Raw genomic sequence first — 13832 nt, 5'->3', positions numbered from 1 at the left:
AAGAATGGATGCTGGACTTGCAGGCTACTATGCTAAGTGAAATAAGTTAGAGAAAGATAAACACTGTATGATATCACTTACATGTGGAATCTAAAAAACATAACAAATTAGTGAACATAACAAAAAAGGGGTGGTGGGAATAAAAAGGACAGCTACTGTTGCTGATCGCACCTAAAGAGACCACGGGGATGTCAGACGGGCAGACGTGACGAAGTACATCTATACTAGCCAAAGGACGCCCAGTAGAAGTGTGGAGACCTGTAGGACATGCCTAAGGCCTAGTCAGGTATAGCACTGTATACCCTGCTTTCTAAGATGTTACTTTCCAGGTTTACCTTGCTTTCCAATATGTGACCTTCCAGACTGATGTAAAAATATAATTAACTGGTGATGGTTTTGCAAAAGGATTAACTGAAGAGGCCCTTAATATTATATAAACTCTATAATCTTACACATTCAAATTTTTTTGATTTACAAAAACTTTGTACTTACATTTGGGGACAGGCAATACAAAATAGAAAACAATACAAATATGTATAGGGAAAATAAGTCTGTTCAATACAGTGAACAAACCTAACAACTGAGCTTGTTGACCTAAAAAATGAAACAGCCAGTTATTTTACCAGCAAAATGGGTTTATTTGGGAACAACAAACAACTGCAATTAGGGTCAAGCCAGCTATAGTAAAAGCCACAGCCAAGTCCCACAAACAAAGGAGGGAAAGGGAGGAAGTTGGGGGCAGTTGTTTTGAACAAATTTTCATGGAGAAAAGCGAGAGTTCAGGGTGATGAGGGGTTTTCGTTAGCTTAGTAGCTAGGGTCAATTTCCAATTTCCTGTAGGAGATAAAATGTACACCATTCCTATCTATAATTGACAATCCTTCCTGTTATTTACCTAGAGTAACACTGTGTGAGAGCTCCTCCTTCTGGCCTCTCCATTTTAAATAAGGTTTCACTTTTTTTTAATTTTCCAGCTTCCCAGGTAGCACTAGCAGTAAAGAAACTGCCTACCAATGCAGGAGATATGAGAGTCAGGTTTGATCTCTGGGTTGGGAAGATCCCCTGGAAAAGGAAATGGCAAACCACTCCAGTACTCTTGCCTAGAAAATCGCTAAGACAGAGGAGCCTGGCAGGCTACAGTCTATGGGGTCGCAAAGAATCAGACGTGACTGAGCAACTAACACACTTAGTAATTTTCACAAGCTCTATACCAACAGAACTCTCTTTTGTGTGCTCTGTTGTGAGGCTCCTCTGTCCATGGAACTTTTCAGGCAAGAATACTGGAGTGGGTTGCCATTTCCTTCTCCAGTAGATCTTCCCAACCCAGGGAGTGAACCTTGTCTCCTGCACTGCAGACAGATTCTTTACCGCTGAGCCACTGGGAAAGCCCTTCAACACCAATATAGTAATGGAACAAACTGGAATAACATTCAAAAGAACTTGCTGGTAAGAATAATTATATACAGTAACATGCTGAAATATATCTTTGACAATGACACATTTTATTGAATAGGGAATAAGGCAGCTTCCCCAGGGATCTCTGAGAGGCAACTCAAAAACAAAAACTCGTGTAATTGTCTTTTGTATCTAGCACAGAAAAATATATCATACTCTTATGGTTTATAAATAATTGCCAGTTTGGCCTAATCACCAAACTTTGGTAATTGTGTCTCTTAGCAAGTATAGATAGGAACTCCCTTCCAATCCAGAAAGCATCCTAGCTCCATTCTAAAAGCAGACATCAGAGCTCGGCTGTGACAGTAAGAAAGAGAAGAGAGTTCAAATGAGCCTGAAAATTCATGATTCAACTTCATTCTGAGTGAGTTCTTTGATTCTGTTCATGCAATGATCAACAGCATTAATAAGTAAAGGAATCCAACTATCTTCTGGCTGTGGGGTCACATGACTTGCTCTGCAAATGCAATGGGAAAAACAGAAGTTAAATTTATTATACTGTCAAGGAAAAGACCTATCCTCAAAAGAGAGCACAGGGAAAACTATAGTAAAAGAGGGCAAGTTTCTCTGCAGAAACTCAGCTGCTCCATAAGCAAAGCTGAAAGAAAACACTACACTCACTTTCTACTCTTTGCAATGGGGGTTTGGGAGTTGAGAATGGCTGTACAGGCTTATTCTCAAAAAGCTATTTGGGGATAAGTCTTCATACTCACTTTGTTATTTCGAGTGCCTTCTTTAAAACGGATACAAGTTTTGCAGACTAGATAAAAAAAGAAACAAGAGAAGTTACTCACCCTGAGCCCTACCACAAAAAGGAAAGGAGAGGAGACTTCCCTGGAGGTCCAGTGGCTGGGACTCTGAGCTCCCAGTGCAGGGGTCCTGGATTCAATCCCTGGTCAGGGAAGTAGACCCCACAGGCCACAACTAAAAGATCCTGCATGCCCCAACAAAGACCGAAGATACTTTGGGGCGCAGCTAAAACTCAGCACAGCCAAACAAATAAAACAAATATTTAGGGGAAAAAAAAGGAAAGGAGAAAAAAACGGAAAAGAGGAAAAAAGGGGCGGGGGGAGAAGAGCTAAAATATTTTACTTGAATATTAAAATATTTAATACTTTAGCTCTCTTCCCCCACTTTTTTTTCACATTCACTTTTTAAAAACTGGCTTAAGAAATAAACATCCCTAGCAATTCACCATGTCAGTTACCCCAGAAACAATTTTAAGGAATGCATGGTACACTGGTAGCATTCATACATCCTCATGTTATTTTGTCACTGGTATTCTTAAAATTCGTAAGTAAAAAGAAAAACAACAGTTGTTTCTGCTATACATATCCTGAACTATCAGCAGAGCTGGGACAAGAAGTCAATTTTTAAAAAGTGAAAGTGAGAAAAAAGGAAGGAGGAGAGTTAAAATATTACAGTATTTTAATACTCAAGTAATAAGAAGTCATTAAAAAAAACCTTGGAGTAAACAATCAAAAACAAAAATGTTGATTAGGTGGCAGGATCATGGACTCTTTTCTATTTAGCAAAATCTTATTAATACTGCTGCTATAGCATCTTTATAAGCTTTTCTACATTTAAATTTTTTTTAAAGAAAACAAGAAAAGGAAAAATATAACCTAAATTTGTCCTAACTGCTGAATAGTTCAGGATATATACAGCAGAAACAACTGGGTTTTTGAAAAAAAAACAGTTAAAATTTTAAGAATACCAATAACAAGATAACATGAGGATGTATGTATCCTACCAATATACCATGCATTCCTTAAAACTGCTTTTAGGTAACTGACATGGCGTATTACTAAGGATGTTTATTTCTTCAGAAGTCAATTTTTTTTAAAGTGAATGTGAAAAAAAAGATAATGTCCAAAAGGATCCTAATTGTACTCCAAGGTGTTTCCATATTGTGAAGATATATTTGATGACTCTATTAATAATTTCCACTATCTAATTTACCAAATATTATTAGGACTGATACATCTGATGGTAAAATATAAGCTATCTGCAATTTTACTTCTCTTTCCAATAAAATGAGACACAATAATAACTTAAAGTTTATAAAAAATAAGAGAACAGAATGCTAGCACAGGACCTAGGACTTCAAAGAAAATAATAAAATCAGATTTTTATAAAAAGCTTAACCCTTCATGACCACTCATGGTTAGATCACATGTTGATATTAGAATAGAGAACAGATATAGAATTAGAATAGATATTAAATATATTCTAATATTTTGTATTATAGTATTCTCTATTAGAATAAATAGAGTAGTCACCTTTTGGCCTATACTGGAAATTAGAAACTTATAACTTCATGTTGAAAGAATCCTAAAGCACTGTTCTAATTAAGACTTTCAAGGCATGGTTTTCTAAGGTCTTTGGGTGTGTGCACGCTAAATCACTTCAGCTGTGTCTGACTCTGCACACCTACAGACGGTGGCCCACCAGGCTTCTCCATCCATGGGATTCTTCAAGCAAGAATACTGGTGTGGGTTGCCATGCTCTCCTCAAGAGGATCTTCCTGACCCAGGGATCAGACCATGTCTCTTACGTCTCCCACCCTGGCAGGTGCATTCTTCACCGTAAGCGCCACCAAGGAAGCCCCTCTAAGGTCTTTGGGTTTTTCTAAACAATTACCCAAGTGGTTATGGAAGAGAGAGTACTATCAGAGCTCATTGCTATCAGAATTCAAATTCAACAAATATTTATCAAGCACAAACATGGTGACATTACTATTGTACTTGCATCCAAGTGTAACAGATAAACATATTCCCCACAGTTTAAGGAAATACCAGTGATTACTGAAATCCTACCAATTAGGTCTGCAGCTATTCCCTCAAAGCCAGTACTTACATTGATTCGCACAGTCAAAGGGCACACAGGAGGGTAAATGCTCAGAGCCAAGTCATCCACACTAAAGGGAGAAAGAAAAAATAACCATTAACCAAGAAGGAACAAAGCTCATCTAGGTGGTCTCCAGGACACAACTAAGGATGCAACGAGTGAGGAAATAATTCCCAGAAATGCATCAGTTCCTTACACTGGGCAACCAATAAATAACCAATTCAACTTGTATTTATGGAACACATACCTACTCTGTTTTACTAAGAAGTTGAGGGTGGGGGGAACTCCCTTGGCCAGTAGGATGGAACATTATTAATTAAGTTAAAAGTGTTTGGATCTGAAACCATAAGTTTAATAACTGATATAGGCAGGGTTCATCCCTGAATGCCATTAAAGTAGGCACCACTTTAATCAAGCAATCAAGTTAGTGCTGTACCACCAAAAACACGACAAACTAATACCACGTGCCTCTCTGACATGATGCAATGAAAAGCATGAAACACTCAACTAAGCGATATTCTGGCCGAAATGTTTAATCTGAACATAATTATGAGAAAACAACCACATGAATCCAGATTGCTAGATATTTTACAATGTAACTGACTTGGATTCTTTAAAAATGTCAAGAAAATAAAAAAAATTTTTAAATGTCAATGACAAAAAAAGCTAAAAAAGGACAGGGACTGTTTTAGTTGCAAGATACCAAAGAAAAGACAACCAGATGCAGTATGACCCCTTGACAGAACCCTGAATCAAAAAACAAACAACAAAGCTATAGAAGACGTTTTAGAGACAATTTGGGAAACCTGAATATTAGATAATATTATTATACTCAGTATAATCTTTATCGTCAGGGAATGGCAAACCACTCCAGTATTCTTGCCTGGAGAATTCCATGGACAGAGGAACCTGGCAGGCTATAGTCCATGGGGTTGCAAAGAGTCAAACATGACTAAGTGACTATCACAAACAAACACATATTCAATGTAAATTTCTTAAATGTAATACTAAGAGTAAAACTGTTTTTTCTTAGGAAATACATGCTGAAATATTCAGGGAAAAACATCACTGATGTCTGCAACTTACGAATGGTTCAGGGATGAAAATAGCACATCTATTTCAGTTTTTAAAAAGGTACATCTAATTACAGAGAAATAAACCAATACAGAAAAAAAAAAGTGAACAAGACGTGAACCTAGATGGAAGTACAGGTACTCGCTACAATACTTTTTAACCTTTCCTGCAGGTTTGAAAACTTTCAAAACAAAAAGATGGGGGAAAACCTTGAGGTGACGGCACAAGTTGAGGTCAGAATGCTGCTGCTGGGATGTTTTGAGTGGAGGTCACGCTTACCTAGGGCTGATCTCATCAGAAATGTCCACAATGTCATCCAGCTGGGCCACCTGATCCTTCTTCCCGTTCTCTGCCACTGAGAGCCGAATTTTCTTCAGGCAGGCTTTGGATGCTCTCGCCAGTGCAAGGCATGGGATTATGAGCTCCTGGTCTCCCTCTGACCAATATGAGTCCCGATTGTTTGGACATCCCAATATATCCTCCTCATCAACATGGTTGTCAGAGGTGTCCTCCTCAATGTCATTCAAGAGGCCACAGTAAGGGTCACATTCTTCCACAGCCTAAGATACAACAGGATATATGTGCATGCCAGGAAAAAAAAAAGTAATAATACTTTTAGCATCATGTTGGAGTTGTCCCCAGACTTCAGCCAGCTATTTCTCTAAATGGCTACAGAGCTGAATCACCTCACATATGCTGTTCTAACTCTCCTAGTGCAGCAATGGAACAGAGAGGAATGGTACAAATCACACCCCCACATGGGGCGGGGGGAGATGGGAGATGGAGGGTGGGAGTGAGGGGGGACCCATGTGGTCCACGCTTGACATATCTTCTCTCTTTATAACCAATCCTCATCTACTAGACACAGAGTGGCCTTCCGATGACCATCAAAGAAAGAGGTCCTCTCACCTGCTCCATCTCCTCATGTGCATCCTTCACAAGATCCACACTCTTTGTCAGCACTGAAAGGGCTGCAGCTTTGTTATCTATGAGTGAAGAACGAGAAGCACTGCAGTTAGTGGAGAATCCCAACAATTCTCGAGTCTGCAAAAAGCAACAGTGTTCTCATCTGAAGGGAGTGCCAAGGACAGTAAACAAGGGCAGCAATGAATGTAAAATTCTTCTCATATACATCCTCTGGGTGCCCAGACAGTGGGGCTAAAAAGCTTCCTGTCATTCACCATAGGAAGAAATATAATAGTCACATGATGTTTCTCAGCATGGCACCCTTGGATGACCACTGCTCTTGGCCTAGCAGGCTCTACCCCATAACTGCTTCAGTGTCTCCAAAATACTGCCCCTGGGGCAGGACCAGAAGAGAAAACCACATCTGTTCAACAACAGACAGAGCCACAGCCAGAGGGTGTTTGAATTTAGAAGTTACGTGAACTAAAAAGACTGGCAAAAAGAATTAATACCTATCGTTTCATGTTGGTGATAAACTAGACCTATTTCACTAAGTTCTTTACGTAAGTAAAATACATACTACTACAAAACTGGCAGCTAGACGTGAGGTCTGTCAGCTTTGGCCAGCAGAGTCAATGTCTACTTTCTATTCTCACTCACCTTTTGGGATCTGAGGTATATGTTGGCAAGCATCCCAGACACTGTTGTAGGGAATCAGGTTCTCAGGGTTGCTGAAACGAATCAATAAGGATGTATCAATAACCTGGGTTCCTGTTTCCTACAAAGGTCCTTCCTGCTGGTCATTAATCTCAGTTATCAGTAACTTTGCTGTTAAAATGACTTCCCCCCCCCTCCCAGAAACAAAGAACCCCATTACCCAATAACTCCAGCTGTGGCATCACTACCTCTGAGCTGGACTGATGTAAAGTGCTTCCACAAGCTGAGCCATGTCATCCACGATGTCCAGAGTGGCGCTCCGCACCAGCTTTCGCAGGGTGATGCCTATAGCCAGACCCAAAGACTAATTAAGCAGCCTGTCTGTCTTTCCAGAAGTCTGGAAAGTCTTCCTGAGAATCTAAGCCCTACAGAATTTGAGGTAATGTGCACCCACATGCTTTAATCGGAGTGCCAACACAGAACCCAGGTCTTATGTATATCCCCATGTCATTTGCTTGCTCCTCCCACCATTCCTTAGTGGTATTTTCCAAAAGAGATCTGAAACAAAACTGTTCCATGACAGCATATATTCATTCATTAAAAAGTAGTTTCTTGGGACTTTCCTGGTGGTCCAGTGGCTAAGACTCTACGCTGCCAATGCAGGGGCCAGGGTTCAATCTCTGGTCAGGGAACTAGATCCTACATGCCACAACTCAGAGTTCACATGCTGCAACTAAAGACCCTACATGCCACAACAAGGACTGAAGAGCACGCCTGCCGCAACCAAGACCTGGCACAGCCACATAAATAAAATAATACACATTTTTAAAAATAGTGATTTCCTGGCATTTGTGGATAAAACACTTCAAGTTTAAACCACATGAGTAACCCTGAAGATCCATGAGACATGTATTCATTTCTAATTGTAACCTGATAATAATCAAGACATGAAGATGCAGGCAGAGCTGGAGGCCACTTAACCTATAAGGGAGCTCAGAAACAGCATGCAATGAGGCGAAGAAGCCTGGGGATGGCACTGATAACCAAGCAGTATCTGTGGTGATTATAATGCATTAGAGACGGAGAAGCCAGTGAGAATTAAAAATATTAAGAGTCAAGTAAGGCAGGGGACATGAGAACACAGTATCTGAACTTTAGCACAAAGGCTTACTTATGGAGGTCACTTATATAACTACCTTTGACTGCACTTAATGGGAGAAAGTTACATTACATGATCAAATTGAGGAAAAGGTAAAATTCTCAGGACATAAGCTGTCACAATAGCAAAGATCTACCCCATAAACTGAACACTTATGTGTATGGAGTGGCTTACCCTGATCCTTGGGAAACAAATAGTACACTGCAATAATTGCCTTGATGGCAGCACGCACTTGTTCACAGAACCTCTGCGTTTCCTAGGAGATGATAAGCCAATTTCAGAAAGAAAAAAAGAAATGGATTAGATTGATGTGGTCAAGCCATCTACAGGGGAAAAGAGCAGACATCTGTACAGCATCATCAAACATTTTCTGAAGTCCTATTATGCATCAGGCTGTGCTATTCTCATCACATACCAGGGAGGAGTTAGCTGGATACCAAGTACTGAGCAGAAACTCAGTAAGACAAGAAGAAACTGTAGGAAAAACATCCCTGATACTCTATATCCCACGATATCTGTGATCAGCTTTGAGGTATTCACCATATCTTACACCAGGAGTTGGCAAACTAGAGCCCAAGGGCCCAATCAGGCTCACTGCCCGTTTTTGCAAATAAAATGTTTCTAGGACACAGCCACACTCATGCGTTTACAAACTGTCTATAACAGTATTCACACTACAGAGGCAGAGTGGAGTAGCTGGACTGCAAAGCCTAAAATGTTTACTATTTGGCCTTTTACAGAAAAGTTGTCAGCTCTATCTTAGACCATTAACCAGTTGTCTATCTCTCTGCCTCTGTCTCTAACAGAATTTCAGTATACCTAAAGGAAATTAGCATGGACTCTACAATGCTCAATGCTGACTATTTTCCTTCTAGGCAGTCACTGGCTTTTCCTTATCTTCCTTGTCCTCACTGCTCTGCTAAATTCCAAGCCAGTGCTATGCAAAATGTGGTCTACAGATGGTGCCAGTCCATAAATGATCTGTCACCAGTCTGAGATGGATAGGTACAAAGATTGAGAGTACTCAGAAACTTTTACGCCAATGTGACATTGTTTCAACATCCAAACATATAATTTTGTAAAAATACCACGTTGTAAGGACTGGAATCAAAAAAAAAAAAAATTCTTTGGCAGAATTAATGTGCTGAGATCCTAAGAAAGCAACTGTGATTCAAATATATATAATTCATATAAAGCCATATTTTAATTTTTCATCTACGAATGAAAAAACCACTGTCCTGAGCATGTACAGGGTAATCAAACTGACAAAAATTAAAGACAAAGATAAAATATTAAAAGCAACAAGGGAAAAGTGACAAATAACATACAAGAGAACTCCCATAAGGTTACCAGCTGATTTCTCAACAGAAACTATTATCACTTGTGTAAAAAGCAGCAGCCATATGCACTTAAGTGTGAATATACATAGCATATATATGGAATGATACAAAAGGAACCAAAGACAGGAGATATAAACTTTTTAGCACATTTAACTTTGATATCTTTTGAACCTTATACTGTCTACATTATTATATATAAATAATATATAATATATATAATAGTATAAAAATAATTCAGTACAAAAGAGTATTATGTAGTATAATAGAAAAGGTGGAGCTCAAACATCAGATAGAACCTAATTTAAGTCCTAGCTCCACTACTTATCTACCTTAAACTGAGCCTCTGAGCCTGCCTGTGCATCTGTCAGAAAAGGATCATGTATGTGAAAACACTTAGCAAATAGAAAGTATATTTTTAAATGCCATAAAGGAAATAACCAGGATGGACCTCAGAATGAACCAATATTTAGAAGAGCCATCTACCCCATGACAACTACTGCATTTGACAATTTGATCTTCAGAACAATCCTGTGGTGTGAGAACCTTCACCTTACTCGACAGATGAGGAAATTAAATCCCCAGATTTGAGTGTAAAAGGTGGAAAGAAAATGAGAGGCTTCTTAAGGAATACTGAGCAGCACAAGAATCCTAGAAAAGTGAAGCCCACCTGTGGAGACGGCAGCGGAAGTCGAGAGAAGGCTACGGTCAGAGTCGTGGCTTCCCTTGACACTGTCACAGCTGCCTCATCTGGGGGAGTGACAGAGCAGGCGGCAAGAGCCAATATGTTAGTGCCAAAAGGAAAAGGCTGCAACGGCTGCACGGACCTTGAAGATTATGCGTTCCCTCTCCACCCATGCCCGCTGAGACGTCTCAAAAACACCTCCAAAAATCAGTGTTTTATATTTCAACCTCGGAGGTACCAAGGATAGGTAAGGAGTATCCCCGCAGAGAGGCTGGGGCGGGGGGGAAGCAGGAAGGAAAGGAGTAGGGAAGAGATGAGAGACAGCAGTCTCCAATAGGAGAGGCACTCACTGAGTCTTCTCCAAAAGGCCTCCTGATCAAACTCCTTGGTGGTTTCCTGGGCTTCGCCGACTAGTGGGTGCGGGGTGTGCGCCGGGCGGCGACAAACGAAAGAGCACAGGTAAGCGGAACGACCTCCCGGACCCACCTCCTCTGCCCGGACCCGGCGCCGCGGCCGCCAAGGCCTGGCCCCTTCCCACCCAAGCCCGCCCACCGCGGTCACCCGGCCTCACTAAGTCAGCTCACCCCGCACTCCAGGAAGCAACTGCCGCAGCTCCCCGGCTAGGTGCCGAAGCTGTTCCAGAGGCGGATCCAGGGTGGGGTCTGGGGCTGCAGATACAGCTGCGCTCTCCATCCCAGTACCGCGTTTGGAGCCAGCGGACCAAGCCCCCACAACAGCTTCCGGAGCCGCACTGCTGTCGCAGCTCCTCTTCCAGGCCACGGTTTCGCTTCCGGCAACAACCTGCCCCGCCTCGGAAGCCCAGCCACACCCCTTCTGCTCTCAAAAGCCCCGCCTCGGAAGCCCAGCCACACCCCTTCCGCTCTCAAAAGTCCCGCCTCACTCCCGCTCCTAGCGACACCGGCAAGACCCAGACCGAGTTGTTTCTTATTCATTTATTGGTATTTGATTAGTTGAAAACACCCCCGACTGAGGAAGCAGAGAGCCCATAATCCTGTCGAAAAAAGGACTAGGAACTAAACAAGGGTAGTCAGGGTCAGGTCCAAGTTTGCACGTTCCCTGTCCCTAAAGTGGCCTCCTTACAGGCTGCCAAGTTCCAGACACTGTGCTAGATACTTTACATGAGGTATCTAAAAAACACACTGAGTGGGCCTCAGATACTCCCTTATCCACCAGCCCCTGCCCTGTGGATCTCCTAGATAAAAGCTTTCTCTTCACAAAAGTAAATCAACCCTTTACCTTCTTGAGGAAGGGAGGAATCACGGCATTATATAGTTTTCTGCAGTCCATTCTGCAAGAATCAGTAGTAGGTAATTCCCCCCAACTCCCAGGTGTCCAAGGAACAGCAGCTCCCTGATGTTTGCCCATCAATACTGGCCTTTTACCTGCTGCTGAGGCAGAGGCCTGGGCTACAGAGGTGGATGAGGAGATACAGACTTCAGGAGCTCAAGTGGCTTTTTAACTGCACTATGAAGGTTCCAAGCTTAGCAGAGTTCACTGTCCAAACACAACGAATGAGAACAGGTGTCGCCAGTGTCAACCAGGTCCGTAAAGGGGAGAATAAAAAAGCTAGAGTGCCATATGTCACATGAAGAAAGTAGCAGGAATAAATATGCCAGATGTACAGCAGTAACATAAGTAGGTGAACAGGTATAATTTTCAAGTATTTTCCTTGACAGAGATGAGACCTGAAGCTGTGACCAAAGCACCGCTGCAACAAAATCCAACACAGGTAACCCATCAAGGGGATGTTAAAAAACACCAGCTGGAAAGAACAGAACAGAACCATTAGTTTATTAAGCCCTGGTGGGGTCAGGTCTCACTAACATATTATTGGTGGCTCCTAAAAATATGTTGCTTGCTCTCTTGGGGGTTAACTGATACTTTATGCTTTAATCACACTTGTGTCCTTAGTTGTTTATTTGCCTGCATCCTTTTGTTCATCTTAAAGGCAAGTGTCATTTCATTTCTGTTGAAGCTCTCAAATGTTTAAGGTAGAAATGAATACATATGTCTATGTACAAACACACACACACATACATATATATACAGTACTTTTTTGGGGGGGGTAGAGTGAGGGGGGAACTTGGATATCAATATTTCTTCTTTACTTTGCATTTGTAATTGAAGTAACATAATGAATACTAGAATACAAACTAGAAGATTTAAGATTTATAATTCAACCATAACTACAATATGAATTTTCATTCACCAAATAATTATTGAGCACTCATTATGTGACAGGCACTGTGCAAGGCTGTAGGCAAGGGACACACTGATGAACAAGTCAGAAAAGATGCTTCAGACAGCTTACATTCTAGTACAGAAAAGAGGAAACCCACTCCCCAAAAAAGAGGAGGGGGAAGATAATTACAGATGGTGATAAATTCAATGAAGAAAATAACTGGTTACAGGGCAACGGGAGATGGGCTCTCTGAGGTCTGAAGGACAAAAATGAGTCAGTGGAAGAGCATTCCAGGCAGAAGAACAAATGAAAAGCCCAGAGATGGGCCCATCTCCCGTTACTCTCCTGTTAGCCTGGAACATGATAAGGTAGGTAGAATTTGGGACAGTCAGCAGGACCCAGATCATGTCACTGATCTGCTTTAAGAGTTTTAAGCTGACATTAGGGAGACAAGAGCAACAACAGGAAACCAGTTAGGGGGTACTGCAGTAGCCCAGGCAAGAAATTATTATTGGGGACTTCCCTGGTTCACTGTAAGAATCCAGCATGCAATGCAGGGGATGTGGGTTTGATCCCCAGTTGGGGAAATAAGATCCCATATGCCGTGAAGCAACTAAGCCCATGCTCTGCTACTACTGAGTGCATGTGCTCCAGAGCCCAGGCACCACAACCAGAGAGCCCAAGTACTGCAAGGAAAGATCCCTCATGATGCAACGAAGATCCTGCATGCTGCAATTAAGACCTGACACAGCCAAATAATTTTTTTTAATAAAGAAACATGATTAGGTAAGAATGGTGGTAACAGTGACAGAGAAAAGACATGTACATTGCTACTTGCTGATGAATTAGATAAAAGTGTGAGGGAAGGGGAAGAACTTAAGATGCATCCTAGATAATTTATTGAAACTGCGAAGAACTTGGGAGAAACAGGTTTGGGGATACAAATGAAAGGTCCTGTTAGAGACATACAAGATTCCTGTGAGATATCTAAGGAAGATGCGAAATACTAGTTGTATATACAGGCACCTGAGGTGCAGAGAAGAAGTCTAGGTCAGAAATATAATAGATTTATGAGCTATGGACCTAGATGATACATAAAATCAATTCTTGGTATACTATTTATTAAAATATGACTGTAAACCCACCTTTTGGTAAAGCTCAGATCTTATTTGGAATAAGGATGCTCCTCTCAAAGCTATGGTTTTTCCAGTAGTCATGTATATGTATGTTAGAGTTGGACCATAAAGAAAGCTGAGCACCAAAGAATTGATGCTTGTGAACTGTGGTGTTGGAGAAGACTCTTGAGAGTCCCTTGGACTGCAAGGAGATCAAACCAGTCAATCCTAAAAGAAATCAGTCCTGAATATTCATTGGAAGGACTGATGTGAAAGCTGAAGCTCCAACACTTTGGCCACCTGATGGCAAAGAACTGACTCACTGGAAAAGACCCTGATGCTGGGAAACATTGAAGGCAGGAGGAGAAAGGGACAATAGAGGATGAGATGG

General features: G+C 41.4%; 2 protein-coding genes across 6 annotated transcripts in view; both read right to left on the bottom strand.

Moving 5' to 3' along the window:
- Window positions 1-617: 617 nt before the first annotated feature.
- CCNDBP1 (cyclin D1 binding protein 1) lies at window positions 618-11906 on the bottom strand. The gene is made up of 11 exons (XM_069596099.1): window positions 10708-11906; window positions 10474-10533; window positions 10109-10188; window positions 8276-8357; window positions 7191-7287; window positions 6946-7016; window positions 6289-6365; window positions 5659-5939; window positions 4315-4375; window positions 2169-2215; window positions 618-1912 (listed from the first exon to the last, which is right to left on the bottom strand). Exons 1-11 carry the CDS (start codon window positions 10814-10816, stop codon window positions 1798-1800), a joined length of 1080 nt encoding a protein of 359 aa, XP_069452200.1. The 5' UTR covers window positions 10817-11906; the 3' UTR covers window positions 618-1797.
- TMEM62 (transmembrane protein 62) overlaps window positions 11062-13832 on the bottom strand; it is a 46432-nt gene continuing 43661 nt past the window's right edge. For all 5 annotated transcript variants that reach the window (XM_069596087.1, XM_069596091.1, XM_069596088.1 and 2 more), the window contains one exon: window positions 11062-11906. In XM_069596087.1, the coding sequence (XP_069452188.1) occupies window positions 11580-11906 (327 nt within the window). In that variant the 3' untranslated portion in view covers window positions 11062-11579. The remainder of the gene's footprint in view (window positions 11907-13832) is intronic.

This window comes from Ovis canadensis, chromosome 7, assembly GCF_042477335.2.
Source record: "Ovis canadensis isolate MfBH-ARS-UI-01 breed Bighorn chromosome 7, ARS-UI_OviCan_v2, whole genome shotgun sequence".
Lineage (NCBI taxonomy): Eukaryota > Metazoa > Chordata > Mammalia > Artiodactyla > Bovidae > Ovis > Ovis canadensis.
Note: the sequence above shows the minus strand (reverse complement) of the source record. Positions and strands in the feature narration are given on the sequence as shown.

Coding starts and splice junctions, on each gene's coding strand:
- CCNDBP1 (XM_069596099.1), bottom strand. CDS start 10,816: ATGGAGAGCGCAGCTGTATCTGCAGCCCCAGACCCCACCCTGGATCCG. Junction 7,017..7,190: donor TACATCAGTCCAGCTCAGAG/GTAGTGATGCCA, acceptor GATTCGTTTCAG/CAACCCTGAGAACCTGATTC. Junction 2,216..4,314: donor CTTTGACTGTGCGAATCAAT/GTAAGTACTGGC, acceptor TTTTTTATCTAG/TCTGCAAAACTTGTATCCGT.